Below are 20,473 nucleotides of genomic sequence, written 5' to 3' on the forward strand. Positions count from 1 at the left end.
CCTCCCACGTTGCTCCTGACTTATTTTACCTACAGACATCCGAGTAGCAGAATCTTAATCTATATACGTTTTACTTGGTTATTTGTAAGTAAAACAGTTTTAAGTAAGACAGATCGACTAGAAAACAGTAGACCTCAGTGGCTGACTGACTTCAGACATCAAACCGACTGTTCTGGGGCAGGAAGCACTTACGAGCAAATGCTCTCCCCACTTTAATCAATGAAAACCAGACAAAAATAATTCCAGGTGACCATTTTTATCATGAGGAACTCACTGCCTGCAATTTAAAACTAGGCCCTTTTGCACTTTCACAAGTACAATCCAAGTGGTACATCAAAAACACAGTCATGTATGAAAGATTTTACCAATGTTTTCAATTTCTGAAGAAGAAGCTCACCTCTCTTAATTCCAGAAATCAAAGTGTTTGACTGCCTTTTGTTTGCAGGTTCAGATCTGTTACAATTCATCTAAATTCAGATTCATTTCAAATCTGGCAATGGTAGTGTTAAGAAAAACCTTTTTTAACTACTGCTGTCTCTGTTTTGCTCCTAAACTTTTGATGTATGTTTTGTTGGTTATCTGACCCCATTTTCCTGTTTTAAATGTAATGGCTGTCCCTGCTTGGTTAAAGATCTATACAAACACAGGACCATGTAACGAGCTAATTTGTTCCTTGTGCTGTTTAAAAGGGAGGTGGGGAAGTAGTAATGTCCACAGAGAGGAAGAGAGGGGGAAAGATTCTTCCCTACTAATCTTGCAGCTGTAATAATGTTTAATGTAACTTGAAAAAGTAATTGGTTCAAAGAAAACAAATTGGAATTCTAAGACAGTACCCTTTTTAATTGTAATTTTCCTCTTCATTATTGTATTTTCAGGAGAATTTTCATCTATATGACAACTAACTAGGTTAAATCAAGTAAGGAATATAAAATATATTTTGATTATTTTCATGCATGAAAGCTTTCCTAAATGTCTAGAACAGAAGTACTTGACAGGTGAAAAAATCCCCCATCAAAGCCAACACCAAAAAGGTACCCCAGTCACCATCACGGTGCTGGCAGTCCAAACAGAAGCACTGGGAGCTCGCCTATGCAAGCGGACTTGCCGTCCTCATGAACACGCTACAGCCTAGCCCTTCCCGTGGACATCCTGCCTGCGCTGACAGTTGCCGATATTATCGAACAGCGGATCTGTAAAACTCCCGTGTATACTGAGGCTCCAGACTCTGATGTTATCTGTGTTGCCAGCACCTCCCTTTTCAGAGGCAATTATTTCAGAAAGCAGAGAAAGTTGAAATGCGACAGTTACTGTTAGTGTAAAAAGGCCAGCAAACCACCAGCTATGACATGTATTTGGAGTCATCCCAATAGCCACAAAATGCTGTTGGCTAGCCATGAAATGTGATGCATCTAAAATCAAAAGTCACCAAGAAATACAAAACTGATCCCTGCTAACATGCTCTGGCTCCCCTTATACTGAGACTGCTATTAATACACAGGCTGATCCCTGATTTACAGATGTAAAAGTGTTACATTTCCTAAATTCTCTCTCCACAGCTGTTTATTTGCAGTCACTGGCAACTCCTGTGTGAGTGAATTACACGCTATCGCAAAAAGCAGTGCTGAGAGAATGTTTGTTGGGCATCAGCTGTTTGAATTTTCCCTTCCATTTAGTATCTTACATTTGGTTTTCTTAGAGAAAAAACAGGAGAGATTTGCTAATGACTACGTGGATCTAGACGTCCTCCCACTGAAACTGGCAGCAAAGGTCCTTCAGACTTCTTAAGAGAATAGGTCAGCTCACGGTGAGCATCGGTGAAGGCTCTGCATTACAACCAGAAGTCTGGCTCCTGTCAGCTGCAGGAGACTATTGGAGTAATCTGAAATTCCTCAAGAGAAACAGGGTGCATTTCATATCCCAGCCAGGAGACAGATTTTTTTAATGTGTTTCCTTACGTCTCTACCCTATTCTGTGTGATGCACTGACAGCTAACAGCAGTTTCACATCAGTTTGCACAGCCATAAATATAGATGACAGGAAACAGCAGGACATGGCTGGTTTAGGATGACTGTCCCAAAATCTCTGGGATCTGAGTGCTCCAGAGCATAGGTACCTATCTGTAGAGCATGAAAACCTGGGACGCTGGAACTGTTCAGTGAAAAAATCCTACTGGTCTTGTTGAAGGTGAGGTCCCACTAGGCCTGGCAGAAATGCTCATGGTAAGAGTCCAAGCAGTCTTCTTTTCAAGAATAAAGAGAGCACTAAACGGAAGTGCACTTAGGCCAATTTTTTCTTGCCAGCACAGCTGAGAAGAGAAACACAGAGACAACTCTATGTAAATGGTCATTTGCAGCAACGGGGAGCACTGACTTTCTTACCTCTGTGGCTGCAGAACTGCCACCTAGGTCCCGGGAGACAAAAAGGTTGACAATGGGCCTACTTATTCGCTGAGTTGCCAAAATTAATGCCAAAGGCCACCAGAAACTCAGCATCTTCCTTATTGTAGCCTCTCCCTGCAACACATAGGAAAAAATAAAAAAGAGAAGTAGGTTTGGAAAAACACATTCAGAACTGAACCAAATGCACAAAGGATTTTTGCTTTTCCCACCCATTGTCAGTTTGGTACATCCATTTCAATAGTTTTCAATATGAGGAGCCTAAAATATTTTCACTCATGTTAGTAATACTGATTCAAAAGAAGCTGTGTCATGGATCTCAATAAATAATGCATAAGATACCTATCTGCATAATTTGTTCTGGCTATCAGACAAAGATATGTGAAAACCAATATGACATTTGAGGAAAAAGAGGAATTTTGAGACCTTCCTCTCTGTGAAATAAGGTGTCCACTTAGTTCGTGCTGTGCTGTCTTACAGCTCAGAACAGAGCTCAGCACAGAGGTGCTCAGCAGACAGCACATCATGCCACGGGAAGCATTGCCTCATGTGCACTGTTGCTGGAATAGTTTCTACGACGCCTCTTTAAGTGAAAATGTTTTTACCTGCAGGATGGAGAGAGGACGCCCTTCATGCACAGTGGTTTAGTACAGTATTGTAACACAAAAAGCAAGTTTGAAATTATTGAATTTGAAAAAGCACAATGTATTAAGACATACCCCCATTTCAGGCCCGCTTCTGTCAGGAATGACATCATGTATGTTCCTGTAGTATCCGAGGCATAACGTGGTACATCGGACAAGTGCTCCCATGTATAAGGACAAGATTGGGATCAAGAGAGGCTCCCTGCACTCCAAGTGACTGTGAAGCAAAATGGCTACAAAAACAACCTGCAAGGCAAACAAATAAATGGTTAGTAATTTGTCTGTGTGCTTATTTAGGGCTATCATATCTCCTGTCTGACTCCAAGCTAGTCCATCTGAACCAACAACCATGTGTGACTACAGTACCTATCTGACTTTGAGTTTGTGGCATTTGAAACTTTAGTCAGGATCCCCCCTGCATTCGGTCATGCAAATGAAAAGAACAAGAGTTAACATCACACAGAAGCTCTCTTAAACAGTACTTGAAGGTATAGGCAGGTTGTCAGACTAGGAGCCATAAATAGGAGAAGGTTAGCATGAAAGTCTGGCAAGGTCTGGCAGCAAGCATGTGGCTGAGTGTCACCCTTCCTAGGAGAATGTGCTATTCTGATATACACCGAGGCTGGAGGCATGCTTCTAGGGTCAGCTTCTAAGCCTTTTTTTTTTTTTTAAAGTATTCACTTCAATATTTAGAAGCAGGAAGTCCTATGTCATCCTAATTTTCTGCTTTTTTGAGTGAAATTTCAGTATTTCATCATTCTCTCTTCAGCTGAGTGTCACATTGATGTAACTGAAATAGGAACTTTTGAGCTAATGAACAGCTCATCATTCAGTCTCATAAGATTAAATGCTCAATCCAGAAAATGCAAAGGAATTGATTAATATGGTATTATTCTCTTCACAGAGTACAGAGCTGATGGCGTGCCTGTTAAATTCCAAATGTCTCTGGATGGGGTGGTACAACTGGAAAGCCAACTGTGTTTGGTGCTGTGAACAGCAGAATCAAGGACAACCCTGCCGGGACATGCTGGCATTCAAGTGAGTTACAAGAAATACAAAACACATTGTTCAGGAGTAGGTTGTCTCCTTTATTGCTAGAGCTCAAGAAAGGCTTAAGAAAAATCACACCGTGCAAATGTTTTATTAGGCAGACCACACTGTTTATCAAAGTTTGCAAAACTACTCTTTTGAACCCTACAAAAGAATTGTTTTTCAGTAAACAGAAGCAAAGTCAGTCACAAAAAGTGTGTATATAAAGCTACCCAAGGAGAATTAGCTACTGCCTGCACATCTGTTGTGCAGACAGCAGATGTAGGTGTAGGGAGTTCTGGGGTATGGAGAGTCACAACTTTTTGTCTTCTGGATTTGCCTTTGCTCAGTGCATTTTGTTGAGAGAAGATGACAGGTGTCTTATTCTTCACAACCCTGGCACCCCACTCACCAACTACTGTGGAAAGGGCATGTGTACCACGGCCAAAATAAGAATTTGTTTCTGTATTTAGCTGTATATGACCCGACATGCATCTAGGGTCAGCAAACTTTGTAGGTCATGTCAGAACAAGAGCAGATCCTGAGGGGCAAGGTCATTTACAGTAATTGGTATTATCTTCAGGGATTTAGTGCAGTACTGTAGAGGGGCAGACCTGCCAAACATAGAATAGCAGCTGACTGAATGGTTCAACCTGGTTTACGGTTTGCTCAAATTTAGTGGGAAGAAAATGCTATGGAAAATTGAACTAAGTGTTGTTGACTTCTTATTTCCTTTGATGTTGTACTGTTATTATCCTCCTTCTTACCCAGTCATTACACCATTCAGCTGGTAATGAGGCAGTACAGCAACTATTTTACAGGTGCTAGGACTCTCCATTTCGTAATATTTTTATATATGCTTTAAGAGGGCTGTATATTGTTTCTCAAATGCAACAACACTGGCCATCAGCGATGTGCATGAATGTTGTTTTTTAAGTGCATCTAATACAAAGCAACAGGATATTTAACACCTCCCTCACAAATGGAAGTTCAAACCACGTTTGGTCTCTGCATCACCCGGGGGCTATCACCAGAGATCCCTTCTGCTGCAGTTCAGAGCCTTCACCTTTTGGACCAGTACCAAGAACAGTGCCATACTGGCACTCAGAAGATGGCTTACACTACTGCATTTCACTGCATTAGACAGCGTGTGAAAAACTGACAGGTGAACTGGAGAATCAAGCCTTCACTTCCCCACATAAAAGACCCACTCAAGATTTCAGGGCAACTGTGCGAAGCGTGGGGAAGAATGCAGAGGGTGGAGAAAGATCTCTTTCAAAGCACTCCGCCAGCCTCAGGATTGGTAGCAGACATCGGTCTCTTTGCCTGACCTCTCCTTTTCCCAGACATACACGTGTATACAATGCTTGTTTCCGAACCATTCTGAAATAGGGTTGTGGAGGTGCTGGAAGACATGATCCTAGCCCAAACAATCCTGGTTCCTTTCTCCTGACATTGCTTTGGGACTGACTTGATCCAGCCAAGTGAGACCAGCCTAAACCACAACTGTCAACAAAGAGCCTCCACGCGATGGGGAAAGAGCTGGAGAACAGCACACACAAGATTATTTCCTCTGGTGTGTTATTCATGGTAGAGAGCGAAGACAGTCTCTGTGCAAAGGAGCCCCTGCTTAGGAAAGCATCCAGTCCGTAACACAATGGAAACAGCAGCTGCTAAGAGGAGTCTTTACCTGAGCTATGACATCTGAGATGGAGGCACATCCCACTAGGAAACTGTACTTGTGTTTCAGCAGAATCCCAGCATGGGTCCATGCCTGAAAGAAGGCAGAGAAGAATTTGGAGGGAAGTGATTATGATATTTGCGAATGATTTCAGGTCCTGGAATGCTGTTTTCTGGTTGTTACATTGTACACAAACAACTTATAAAGCTCTTTTCCACCAGCAGTACCTGGTGTGAACCTGTTAAGGCGGTAATGCAGGGAAAGCACTACTGCATTCAGTTCCTCGTTGCCAGGGCTGAAAGGGAGAATAGAAATAATTTTACAGACTGTACAGAAAATTCTGAGCAGATCTAATAAGAAACTGCCCCTTCTTCATAAAACAGATGCTACACAGGATGGATTATCATACTAAATAATCCGAGGGAAAAAACATTTCTTGTCATCCACCAGTTGGATGCACCTCTGAAGGTAATATCCATTGGCTCACTGAGTTATACCGAGTCCTCTCTGGAAAAGAAAACTTAATGATCCAACTTCTTTTTATTGTCAGCTACTGTTTCAAGTGGACAAAGCCATAGAGAAAGTGGTGGAGGCATGCCATGAGAAGGTTATCCTTTACCAGTTTCACATAGAAGTAGAGGAATTAGAGCGAGCTGCCAAATTTTTATGCTGTGCAGGCCACAAGCAGTAAGCCTGGTGATCTCGGGAGCAGCAGCCTAACCCCATGTGTGGCTCTCTTGCCCATGCATTTGAGATATACTGGACTTAGCTATGCTTGCAAAAATTGACGGTAAGAAATGCCTTTTCAACAAATTTGCTTTGATAAAGTATTGAGCTTATTCCTTGTGAGCTCTGCAGGTGATCTGGGAATGCAAGGCAAATCCAACTGTAACTACAAATTGGAATGAGAGGACACAGACAAACGGTGCAGCTCATCACAAGATGACCAGTGCTTTCCAGCATGCACATACAGTAACTCTAACAAGGCAGCTGAGGTTTTTTACATTTGTCATGATCTCTGGATGTTCAAAGTCCACCTAGATGCTTTTTCCAGGTAGCAGGAGATGATGTATCCAGGTATTTCCAGAGGTACTGCTTGCAAAGGACACACCTTCCTTCTGCACACCTCCAGTTTCCCATCACGTAACAGACTTTGCAAACTAAGGTTACAAAAAAAAAATTAAAAAAATAATGCTCATATTAAAATTCAGTTCTAAATCAGGCACTCACCATGGCATCCATAAAAGGGAAGGCAGCAAGATAAAGGAAGGCCCTCCGAGTTTTACTTCCCACTGATTCATCCACATGGTGCAGCTTATTAATAATGTAATACCCCAAATCACTATATGCTGTAGAGACACAAGAATAGGAATGAATAATAAAGGTTACATATGGACTCTGGGTGAGATACTCAGAAGTACCTGAAAGACTGACGCCTGGGAGCTCAGACGTGCATCCACTTAGCAAACAGCTGCAGGGGCTTCAGGATATTACAGCCTCACCAGCTGCCGTTTATGACTAGGGAGTGCTCTCATGGTTCTTTTTCAAGTAACCTTTGGCAGAGGAGTGATAACAAATGACTGGGTTGGGAGATGGATATAGTAAGTGCCACATCTGCTTGCTAAATGAACACACTGGTACTTCAGAAAATCTACTGCTCTTTCATTAACTCAAGGCTCTTTGTTAGAAAAGCTGTTTCACCAGGCATTGTCTTTCATGGGATGTAGTACCTTATAAATGCCGAAACCACCTATTGTTACTGCGTTCTCATGACAATACCTGTAAACCTGCCCAAAGCTGTAAAAGGATACTATGAATTGCGAAGGCATGCAAGAAATCACACTCATTATGTCTCTCCCTTACTCTGCCTAATGATCACCTCTGCTGGGACCTGTCAGGGCACCGCATGGTTCACTGTAGAGTCTCTGGGCAGCCTTGACCAGCCTTAGTTTCCTTCCTTATCTAGAGCTGGCATCTCTGGAACCACAAGTCAGAAAAGGGCACCACTAGAAATCGGGGGTTGCGACTTCCCATTGCCAGTATGTTATTTCGCCATCCTGTTTCAACCCAAGATGATAATTTTTAGCGTTGGGCAACACGCCTTGTGCCAGGTGTCTCTTCCCAAGATGTTGGGTTGAAGAGAGCACCAACGCAGGGACTCACCACATGTCTCTCTGAAGAACTGCTTATGTCTGTCTCTGTTAGTACCCAGGTTATCCAGCTGTTTTAATAACCCCTGAGTTCTCCCCATGACCAGGAATAACGAAGAGCTAGCTGTGACTGGAGTCTCTGAGCTATGGGGACTTACATAATATGCACAGTTAAATAGTCCAAATAGTTTTTCACCTTTCATAAACTATGTTCCAGACCCACATATTATTAGGTAGTTTCATCTGTACACTTGCAATAGCTCTTAAAAGAATAATTAGGTTGCAAAGCCAACCTCCCAGCACAAGTAATGGCAGAATTACTTGTGCCTGGGGAATCTTACCTCAATTCTCTTCCATTTGTGTCTTTTCCAAGATAATTATTTCAAATGTGACCATCTATCTGATTTTCCATTTAAAACAATGCTATTATCATTGTACAGACCTTCATATAGGGTATTTCAGGAAACTTATCCTTTCCATGCATACAGATCACATAATCAGATTGACAAATGCTAACACTAGTTGGTCAATTCAATCTTTTTAGCCTAAAACTAACTCTCATAACTCATAAACAGTGTTTGGAAGCAAGTGAAGAGGAGTTTAAGTCATCATTGTTTTGTGATGGCTTAAGGATACAGCAGTTAAAATGGTTAACAGGACTGAAAAGACGTTTTCAGTCAGAACAAGACAGAGTAAACAAGGTAGTAAAAAAGAAGGTGGTGTGACAGCACTGGGATCAGGCACGAGCCTCATTCCAGATAACTGGGACTGCGCATGCTAAAATGTTAAAAAACTCCCCCTTTCCCTATGCTGGTCCTTATCTATATGTCTTTCATCTGAACTATGAGTGTTAGACTTGCAGTTTCTCAGTTCACCCACTAATCCCCAAGTTGCTTAGCCATCCTGAGGCACTCCCAGACTTGCTTTCTTTTAAATAGGATTAGGAAAAATCTTTAAACACGATTCCAACCTCTCCCGAGTCCAGGGAAGCCAATTTAGTTGTTTAAGTGTTCATGTGCTTGCTGCAGTCCAGTCACACATCAAGCACAGCCTCTTTTTGTTTGTGCATGAATATCCATACACCAATTTTTTCTCAGTATTTTGAAAACTCTCTGTTATGCATGGATTTTCGCATCATAAATCCTGGTGGACAGCTGCTTTTACAGCAGGGCGGTACATGGATGTTTTTCCATGTACTTATCGAAAAATCGACTTACTTGAATGAAGGAGAAGTTTGGAAGGCAAGCTGCCTGTGAGGGTCAGATTCATTGAGCTGTCTCTTAGATCCCACTGAAGTTCCTTTACACTTCTTCTGCACAAAAACTTAAAAACTGCTGCAGGAAACACACCAGCCTTATTCCCCACATGGGGACTGACAGAATCAGAGCCTGGGTGCTGAGGAACCTTCTCCTGCGGAGGGGCCTCCACCAGTAGTGCAGTGCTGGGAAGACAGCATGCCGCATAAGGCACCCTCCGTGCTCTCCATGCACTTCACCCGCTGGGCTGCTCCTGCTTTAAAGGAGACTCTTAAAGTGTTTAGAAAGTGAGTAATAAGTAACTTTTTTGGCTCTAAAAGCCACTGAGATGTTTAAATTCTTGTCTGTTTGGGTTTTTTTAAGTTTACTATCACAGAAAAATTACAGAATCAGAGGCCAAACTGCTCTCACTTCTAGGAACAGGCAGTGCACCACAGGGTTGTAGTTTATTGGCAGGGCACTCTCAAGCAACTTACACCACTGCAGCCCACAGCACCACATTTTTAAGATTTCTAGGGATATCGGTGCTGTGCTTTGTAAGCTATAAGATTCTTTTTTGTCCCCCCTATCAAAAAAAAAGTTGAACTGCACTTTTTAATGTGATTTTGATTTTAAAACCATAATGGTTAAAGATAAAAGATGGTTTTAAAATAGTGAACTATTTTCTTCCCCAGGTCAGTGAAAGCACACAATCACTTTTGCTGATGTCAGTGAATATTTCCATCCTCAGAAAGAAGGATTCGGCGAGCTGAGATTTACTGACAAATATACAGGCGTGTATCTCTGAGCTGTGAATAACGCAATTGCTGATGCAACTAGAACTTAACCTTGGCCAACCTCACAAATGTGTTATGAAGCATGGTACAAAATTAATAACAGAGCTGAAGAGTATTACATGAATCTAAAGCAGATGGCTCTTCCCATTCCTTGCATCATTTCAATCAAAACAGAGAAGTCCAATTCCAAGACAAACTGCTTGTTTGCGCTCGTCTACTACCTCATTTAATTTGATATGCCTATGGATTAGTTTTGCTACATCATTTAAGAAGGAATTCTTGCTTTTGTCTTTTCCATTTCAGTTTTAAGACCCAGAAGCTTAAGAAATGACACTGAAACACCGTGTACCTAATTGGATCTCCTCTTCCCTACACCGACTTCTCTAACAACCTGATTACTATCACATAAACTTCAGACATTCTTGAAACAACTGAACACACTCTTAATGATGCCAGCAGTCTCAAACAAATAGCTGTACCGCAGTCATTTTGGAGCTGTCTACTACCCAGCATGTTATACTTACATCATAAAGTAAACAAAAAGAAACTTTCTTAGGAAGTTATACCATTTACTTCCAGACACAGAGCTACATTACCAATATTAGCTTTACTGAAGAAAAAAAAAAACAAAAGTGTTTTTGGGTTAAAATGTGTTGTTTTTAGATGCACTCCATTTTCATACTTTGCTGTCACATTTAAAAATTAACTTGGAGACTTGAGAAGTAAAAATCTATTCTGCTGCTTGTCAGAAAGATGGCTTGCATGGCCAAAACTGGTGCTAGTCAGAATCTTGTTCAGCTAAGTGATTTGGGCAGAAAGGAAAATGTCAATTTGCAGAAAAACTCCAAAAAACCACCGATCACCAACCAACACACATTTGAATGGCAAATCTTCATTTGGAGATGGCACAGGGTACATAGATTTCTTTATGTCTTTGATTAGCCTGACTTAAAGCAGAAACAAAAGCCTGTGTCCCCCTTGTAAATGCCCAGATGATCAGTGTTTTAGGCTTTGTGACTTTTTTGCTCACAGTAATAAATGAATTTAAAAAAAAAACCAGCTTAGGAGCATCTCAATGCAGAACGATTACTGCAATCATCTTTTTTTTGCGCTCAGCTCTAGTTCCAAAATTTCATTAGTTGATTTTCCCAAATCTATCAATGACCGGTGGAAACACCTTCAGGTAGGCCAACATCTCATAAGTTTCAAGATTAGCCTATTTTAACTAAAAACCAATCATGACTAACCTAAAATCCACAAATGCTTTGGTCATAGGCTTTCTTCCTTCTCCCTTTGGCCTGAATACCTTACTGATAAGAATCTGCCCCTGTTGTGGGAGAAGGGTTGGGGCAACTGGGAAGCATGTTACTGCTTTAGCAGTGGCCATCTGAAGATTGTGAAGACACATTTTTAATGAATAACATTTTATCATCTTTTTAAAAAAAAAAAAAAAGGCAAGCCTGGGTTATACCTTGATTTGTGTTCCTGTGCTATCACCTTTTTCCAGGGCAAAATGTTCAGTACGAGCCAGTACACTGGGCATGCCGGAACAAGACTGACTGGAAAAAATAGCTCAGGTTGTCCTAAGCCTGTAACTCCCAGTCTCTAGAAAATTCCAGTAGTGTTAAACTGTAAGTGGTGGGATTATACCTACGTCTCACTTCTTATGCAGTTCTTTGAGGTACATGCAGTGACCACGGATGTTGGAAGTTCAAAAGAATCAGTGGAATTACTAGCAACTGCTAAAGTTTTCCTCTGTGCAATCTGGGCAGGGAGTGGCCCATGCCCACTAGCCTGTCAGTAATAAACTGGCACAAAAGAAATCACTCGCATGTCTTGACCATGCTGTCTGCTACAGTTTTGCCTGCTTACTAAAGCTCCAACCTTTTTTCCTGGTAATGACAAATGATCCATCAAGTAGTTTTTAATCAGGTGTAGTGGGCACCAGTTAAGGATGTCTAAGCAAAGAGGATGTTTCCCCAAAGTAACTTCTGCCTTGTCATTTCCAGAACCTCAGAGAGCTGTGGACAGTAATATTAATATGCAAAAGGATATAAACTTTCTCAGTACACTGTTTCTCAGTAAACTAGTGAAGGGCTGAACAATGCTGTTTTATTGCAAAAGAAAATGTGCATGTCTTTCATTACACTGGTGTTCAAAGGACCCAGTTAGTATGGAGGGCTTACCAGCAGCACCATGAAATGCATTACGGTACCATGATGTTATATAAATGAATTCTCTCCTCTGTCAAGCTGGCAATTTAGTAAGATGTCAAAAATATGTACAGACAGGCTTAGCATCTTGAACCCCTTCCCCTATAGCCCAGAATTGCCACCAAAAGGCAATCTCTGAAATAATGAGATGCTTTAGACCTTGGCTACATAGCGAACTTCGCACCAGGAAACCCTAACTGGTGGCAGTAGCTGCCCCCAAAATAGCGCAAGGGAAGGAAGGCAGCATGCTATCTTCTATTTCCAGATTGCAACAAAACAGCAAATGCAGGAATACCACACTGACCAAGGTTTGCAGCAGAATTATGAGTGGGACGAGAATATGGTTTCAAATCCCTTTGGTCAAGTCACCTTGGTTCTTGGTTCTTACAGCTACCTGTACAGGGGAGCGATAGAACTGTTGGTGAGGACTTTGCAGATGTTCATGGGAATGTGGTGGGGTGATGACTTAGGGACCCAGAGCTTGCAACTGTGAGTTTGAGTGGTTTGGCTCAGCCAGTCTCTCCCACAGAGGATTGCGTTAGCCCCTGTGGGGGAGCAGTAGTGGGGAGCTGGTGCTGAAGCAATGAAGCATGAGTCGGGTGGGTGAAACAATCCGTTTTGATATTTTAAATAAGTAGAGGCTGCTGTTTGTGAAGAGCTGTGTGTGCAGACTGCAAACAGTCTCTATCACAGTTGGAAATGTGGTGATTCATTGTGGTCGCTGTGTTTCTACCACCGCTTGTTTTCTTCCTTCTGACTTTTGGTACTCCTCCTTATTTCATTGGGCTTTCTGTTCGCTGTTCCTTCCTGGGCTTCGACAGTCTGTGGCAGTCATGTCATCTTCCTTAGCCCCATACACATGACGTGGAAGAAATTCAGTCCCCTGAGCGCTGTTTGTTTCTCTCTTTCATCCGCCGAGCATCAGTGACCTGTATTTGTGTCTCCTGTAGATAGCCTGTGATAGGCTTGCAGCTGCTGGGGAGTAGTTGCAGGTCCTAGGAGGCTGCCTGTCCATCACTGGACTCCTCTTCCTCCTGCTAAGCAGGTTGTGCATCTGGGGGTCAGAGAAGAATAATCAGGATTTGAAAGATGTTCAAAGGAAACTTGGAACATAAAACTTGGCAACATCACCCAGGCAAATGGTGCTAGAATCTGACTAACTCCATTCTCTCGGGCACTCTGCCAGTCTCTGCTGTGGCCTTTGCATATTTTCAGGCATAGACAAGTTAAAATACTAAAAAATATTTTGCAGTCTGCAACCATAAGCAGCTGAAAGATTGTGTGAAGCCTTTTAATTCAGGACTTTAAAGCATGGTAAGTACAGCCTTCTTTTTCCTCTTTTTTCTTTTGTTCCCCCAATATCTGCAGAGAGGGCATTTCAGAGGTTCTGAACTCCGTCGGGCTCTATTTCCAGGCAAAGGCAAGAAACTTATCTGGCATATTTTTCAAATGGCTGCCCCAAACATCTCCCTTCAATAAAAAGTCCCATATGTAAAATCCAGCTACGTCCTTCACCTGGAAAATTGGTAGTTATACTTTAAATTTTCTTAAAATCTATCATAGCTTAAAATAAAATGTTGGATGACTAGAAAATATTTCTTTATCCAGCTGGCAAAGCCAGAAACTTTGACCAGCACTGGCAGAAAAACAAGTGAGCAAGTAGAAGAGCAGCTCTGGGGGCTGAAGAAACATTCCAAGCAAGCAAAGAATTATGAGAGCCAAACATACAAATGGCCCACAGTTTATAATACTGACTCAATACAGCAGCCTCAACTGTAAACATATTGAAGAAGTGACCAATTAATACCGGTAAATTAAATTAACTTGAATGCATGGTTTCAGCTAAGAAAATCAGGAACAGCTAATCCCTGGCACAGAGCTGCCATGGCTAGTGAGCCGTTACTGTAAGCGTTTATTATGACCATAACATGAAGTAAAGGTAAACAGCATAGGGCTGCCGTATCAGCGGTGGAATAAGAGACATGATGATCAAACAAACTAGAGTGCTTGGGAGGCATGTAAAGCTGGTGGACATAGCTGGCAGCATCTTAAAGGATAAGAGCAGGGGTCATTCGTATTTACCAGATGGCTCTTGTACCTACTCAGGCAGGAAGTGCATGCTGACCAGCAGCATGTGCTGCTCTTGAGATACTAACAGCCTGATAATGAATGGTGCCTCACTTCCAGGCCTCTCCGTAATTTCACGGCAATTCTGGATATTGCCATCACACTCACATTTCCCATCTTTCTGCGACGGAATGACCCCCTACTGCTAGTCATCCAACTCTACCCAACTGCCGGTCAACCAACACGTGCCTCCACAGGCTGTTGCAATACCTCCCTCCTCCCATTCTTTTATTGGCCCCAGCTTTTAGGATTGTACCTGTTGAATGCAATGCACTCTCTGTGTCTTTCTCCAGCATCTCCTGTTCCTCGTTGATGAGGTCCAGAGGCTTCAGCTCTGTGGAATGAGCCAGAAGGTGCAGGGAATCTGGTGCAGTTCTTGGAGAGGATGAAGTTGAAATCTTCCAGGTCACATGGCTTTTCATTGCTGTGGTACCATCTGATGCTTGGGTTGATATCACATTTCTCCAGGCTCTCAGGAATTCGTAAATCCTGTGGCTGCCTTATTTTTTATGTTCAGCTCATATCTGTTTGTGTATTTTCTTTGCTTCAGAGTACACTCAGGGAGCTGGTCTCAGTTTCATATAAAGTGCTCTTAGTAACTGTTTCTCTTACAGACTAATTATTCAACAGAACTGGACGATGACTAGGTCTAGCAGAGAGTAATGCCTGCTATTTTAATGAGGATGCTGGCACCTACTTGCTTAGAATTTTGTAATGTGAGATTAGTAGCAAAGGGATAGGTACAGAGGGAGTACACTCACAATGTTCTGTCAAACAGCCCTACCAAGAACACCTTGAAGCCCTGCTAAACCCATGGGGCAGATACTGGTAGTAAGACAGAGCTATCAGCTCCATGCAACCTGTCAGCCTTGCCAGAGTTTTGCTCACACACCTGGCTGAAAGATATCAGCAGCATGTTGAGCTGCCAGGCAGGGGAGCCCTGGGGGTGGAATCTGCCATTTAACAACCTGTCTAAAAAGTAATAAAAACTGTGTGGATGGGCATGACACCAGCCCAAGAGATTTAATCTCTTTTGCCTCTCCTATTGCACTTACAAATGAAATCTTAAGCCTACAGATTAATCAGTTTGAACAACAGGCAAGGTAAGTAAATTAAAAGACATATTAATTAGATGTGAAGTGACCTTACCTATTAAGGTATGAAATACAGCAGCTACAGCGCCAGCCACAACCATGCACAAAACTGCTTTGGTCCTGTCTCGCTTGCTGTTCACAAACACCAGACCTACATTTTTGAAGTCACTCATCGGCCCCGTGAAGAATTTCATCAGAGAGTATGCCAGCCCATAGCTGGCCAGCATTTCCACAGCATCTTCCTTGACAGCAGCGATGCCCCTATTCAAGGCCTGTTGAAACACAGCAAGAGAAAATAATGTAGCGCATGTGGCAGTGTGCTATCGTGGTTTAACCCCAGCCAGTAACAGAGCACCACACAGCAGCTCGCTCACTCCCCTCTTCACAGTGGGATGGGGAGGAGAATGGAAAAAACCCCACCTCGTAGGCTGAGATAAAGACAGTTTAATAAGGTAACAAAGGAAGAGAATAACAATTATAAACAAACAAACAAACAAATAAATAACAAGTGATGCACAAATCCAATTGGTCACCACATGTGAAAAAACTCCCAATGCCCAGTCTGTTTCTGAGCAGCGATCGCACCTCCTGGCTAGCTTCCTCAGCTACATGCTGAGCGTGACACCATATGGTGTGGAATATGCCTTTGGTCAGCTGGGGTCAGCTGTCCCAGCTGTGTCCCCTCCCAACCCCTTGTGCACCCCCAGCCCCCTCGCTGGTGGGGTGGTGTGAGGAGCAGCAAAGGCCTTGGCTCTGTGTGAGCACTGCTCAGCAGTAACGAAACCATCCCTGTGTTATCAACACTGTTTTCAGCACAAATCCAAAACACAGCTCCATCCCAACTACGGTGAAGAAAATTACCTCTATGCCAGCCAAAGCCAGCACAGGTACAAAAACCCATCTTCTGCAGCCGGTTTCTGAAGGAACAAGCAAGTTCCACTCTCATTGTTGTCACCCCAAGTTGGACCTTATTTCTCTGGGCTCAGCGTCAGTAACTTGTGACTTGTGACATAGACAACTTCGTACTGAAGTAAATACCTATTTCTAAAGCATCTAACAGAACTCCTACTATACCAGAACTCAGTCTCTTTCCTTTTTAAGAGTAATTTTATGACCTGCTAATAACCATGGATGATAGAAGATCATTTAAATGCCACTTTGAGGCCTTAGCTCTGAACTGAACAGCGCATAGTCCTTGTAGGCCATCCGCACAGGTAAAAACTCTGACATTATTATATGCTGAAATTTCAGGAGCTCACACTTTTTTTCAGTGTAATGAGCCTTTCACTACATCCCACGTAATTGTTGTGAATAGCTGATACTATCCTATGACGTTTATTATGAAACTAGGCCAAATATGCACATGACTAAACATATCTGTTCTTTCATGTATTTCACAAGGTTCTGATCCTATATTAATTTATATCTCCTTGTAGCACGTTTAAAAAGAAATACAGCACATGTATTTCAAGACATATTCAGGTTCAACTAACCTACTAATTCATTCTAGGTCCATATTTATGAAATATCTGCTAATGAATCACTGAGAATTGGACGGATTATTTTTGTAACTAGATTGAACCGTAGAAAAAATGTGTAACATTGCTTCAGATTCCAGCTTGCACCAAAATGCCTCTAAACTATTAAATAAAAATGACAGAATGACAAATTTTATCTGTAGTGTGACAGCATCAATCATCTGATACACTCAGAAAACTGTTAAAACAAGATTAGATTCAAAAAGCATGAAGGATGAAATATGACTTGTTTTCACAAGTATTTAGTTCCTATGGGTTACAGCTGATGTGTGCTGACAGGGCCATGGCAAGGAGGCCAACCAGGAACATCTCTCCAACCCACCTTCCAAACCTCAGTCTATCCACTTACATAGCAGTTCTAACACCATTTTTTTCTAAATGACCAGACAGAGTATCGTCAGGTAATCGTGGTGAAATCCTTCCATTTCAAAGGTAAGCATAGCCTTTTTATTGCCATCTTTTGATTTTTTTTCTTCCAAAGACCATATAAGCAAGCAACTCCCATTGACTTCAAAAGAAAAAACACATCCCCATAGCAGAAATAAGCATTTTTCCTACTATTCTTTTCCACTCTTTCTGTAAGTTGTGCTTAATTTTTGAAACTAAAGCTGCACCATCAACATAGCAAAAAGCTGTAGAAAATACCAACTTCCCCATCCCTGAAATCTGCCAGATCTCTCTCTTGCAATGTGCTCTGACCTGAACATCTGAGGTTCCAAATGTTTTCATCTGTTTTGCTCTAGTTTGTCCCTTCCTGAAAATATTAGATACTGAATATCTTCAGATGCTATATACAATCTTTTCTAGGGTATAGATAATTCCATCTATTGCATTGATAAGAATTCAAATTATATTTAATCTGCAGATGCCGAATACACTAGTGGGTGAATAAAACTGTAGTCAAACAACTTATGGAAAAGACTGTGACCTCTGAAATGAATAATCAAACTTAGCTGTCTCTTGTGATGATGCTTGTGATGATGTTGTATTTGATATTAAGGTATATACAGCGCTACAGTCTTTTCATTTAATCTTCCTGAAGATGCTGAATCTCCCTGTTGCTATTGCCAGTAATACAAAAATAGCCTGAGATTATGCCATATAGAGGGTTCCTTGATCATGGCCATTCCCCCCTTTTCTTTTGTCAATAGTGAAATATTTCTGGCAGCTTCAATTTAATGAGAAACGGCTAACCAATTCTGGGTAGTCTGGTTTAAAAGCTTCCCATCACATGTAAAGAGCTGAATATATTTCCAGCACAGTTGCACGAGCACAAGTGCTTCCTTCCTGATTTGGACAACTACTGAATACGAGAGTCTGTGGAGGATGGTATTCTGATGAATACCAATTCAGGATGACTTGTGACAAGGTCCCTGGGATTAACGTGGTTTTAATAAATCACATTCCGTCAAGAGGCATGGCACTATGATCCCTCCACAAATCTTGGGCAAGCACAGTCCTCAACCCAGTGAAACTAGCTCCGTGTGCCTTTGGCCCCAGGGTAACTAAGTTTCCCACCTAAGCAGGACAGGCAGAAAGACTTGAGCACTCCTCTTTCTCTCCCCCTCTGGTTTTACAGGCTGAATGCTGATCCCTTTTGTATGAACAAATGTCAGTCAAGTAGATACTTCTGAGTAATTTTCCCCGGACACACAGTGTGTACCAGGTAAGATAAACTGGCAAAATCCAAAAGGGACTTTTGTAAGAGGTACGTTGCCATTAATTTATACTCCTGTGGAACAGTCGGCTGATATGATGAAATAGTCTAGAGGCTAGACCTGAAAAAGCAATCCTCCTAAATGCTTCTTTGGAAAGATCCTTAGGAAATGAACAATCAACAGGGCTGTGTACAGATGGTTTAGCTTCTGTAACTTTTTTTTCCATTTTCACTTTAAGATGACAATGCAAATGGTTCCTCATTCTCAACTTCCAAACACTATATGAGAACTTGTATAGCTCTTCTACCCCAGGTACCTTAGAATATTTTTGCTACTGAAGCTGCTAATGTCATATTTGATATACTTAGATCCACAAGAATTCCCAGATACTTGATAAAGCTGCTTTGGGTGCAATATGAAAGACACATCCACCTGATTTTTCATGGCATGCCAGTCATGCAGTTGGTAATCTTCCAGTCTAATTTCCTGTTAGATTTCCAATTAAATCTCTCATAAAGAAAGAAAAATATGAACCAGGGCAAGGTCTCCTTTTTTTTTATCATGCTGTGTGAACAAAAATCAATAATAAAACTTCATCAGTAACATCTGTATTCCATGTTTGTATCTCTACAAAGATTTGTGTATCTTCTCAATGAAATCACACAGAACTAGGTAGTGATAATGACAATGTTTAATACTGGAAGTTGGCTTGATCATACATATTTCAGATGTCATCTTACTTTCAGCTGGCTTATTCACACCAAACTTGAAGGGAGAACTAGGAAATCCAGATGCTGGAAGAAAGACTATTGGTGATGGCACCTTCTCATTAGTTTTTAATGAACAGCTAACCTAGTCTGGTAGTATATGGAAGTGGCACAGTAAATGGCTTTTCACCAAATGCGATTAAAACAAAGCCACTGATATTGTTCACCCTTCTTTCAGAAATGACAAAAAATGTGTGATCTGGTAGGTACATGAACCAGCTAGTTGAAGTCATATTCCTAAAACACTTCTCAAAAAGGCAGGCACCAAGATCTACAGCTACTTCTATGCAATGTCTTCTATAACCCATTATGTTATCACTAGAAAGATGAAATCTTTACTAGAGAACCCAGTAACAACCCCTTGAAACTTTATTTATGGATAATTGTGTGCTGTCTCTAAAGTTCACTAAAATCAGAGAAGACTAGCATTTTTAAGTTCCCATCCAAAAGATTCAAGTCAGAGGAATACCAAATAATACTCTTAATGACATTTCAAGCCAGTAACCACATCTTTAAAACTGGGTACTGCAGCTGGCTTTGGCCTCTTAGAAGGAACATATGAGACCTCTACCAAATTCCTAGGACATGCATAATGGATGAATCCAACAAACTTTTGCATGCAAAGGCAGTGATTTAAAAAGCAACAATTGTGAGAAAAACGTCAAGGGTCTAGCTTCTCCTATTTTGCACGAGCTTTCAGCACTATTCACTAATGTTGGCAGAAACAGTTTGGTTCCAATCTACAGCTACACACCTCCGTTGCCAAAAATTCAAAGTCCATCTCTTAAGCTGGTTCTATAGAGTTGGACCATTTCGCACATGATCCTCCCCTCCCAGAGACTACTGGATGACTGATGCTTTATTTTGTATTAGATTAGACATACAAAAGAATAAAAAAATCCACTGAGAAAGCCATGTCTATTGTATATGTTTTCTTCTGCTTGTAAAATGGTTTATTACCTATGTACTGCATAAAATTTCAATATTCTATATGTAACTAGAAGCGCACATTTTCTACTTCATTTGAAGTTAACTATTGACTATGCAGTCAATACTTAACCAGTGCATGTGTTCCACATAAGAGCAAATAAAATCCAAGAAATTATAATTCTTGTCGGTCCTCAATTTTGCTTATCCTGGAGAA

The 20,473-nt window shown here is 41.4% G+C and overlaps 1 protein-coding gene across 2 annotated transcripts in view; it reads right to left on the reverse strand.

Annotated features, from left to right (window-relative positions):
- Positions 1–20,473, reverse strand: part of ANKH (ANKH inorganic pyrophosphate transport regulator) — a 110,898-nt gene that overhangs the window by 36,002 nt on the left and 54,423 nt on the right. For both annotated transcript variants that reach the window (XR_008575836.1, XM_054816354.1), the window contains exons 2-6: positions 15,422–15,638; positions 6,981–7,099; positions 5,760–5,843; positions 3,116–3,286; positions 2,379–2,513 (exon numbers count right to left, since the gene is read on the reverse strand). Coding sequence is in view for 1 of the 2 variants with exons in the window: in XM_054816354.1 (XP_054672329.1) it covers positions 2,379–2,513; positions 3,116–3,286; positions 5,760–5,843; positions 6,981–7,099; positions 15,422–15,638 (726 nt within the window). In the remaining variant the exon portion in view is untranslated. The remainder of the gene's footprint in view (positions 1–2,378; positions 2,514–3,115; positions 3,287–5,759; positions 5,844–6,980; positions 7,100–15,421; positions 15,639–20,473) is intronic.

This window comes from Grus americana, chromosome 2 (assembly GCF_028858705.1).
Source record: "Grus americana isolate bGruAme1 chromosome 2, bGruAme1.mat, whole genome shotgun sequence".
Lineage (NCBI taxonomy): Eukaryota > Metazoa > Chordata > Aves > Gruiformes > Gruidae > Grus > Grus americana.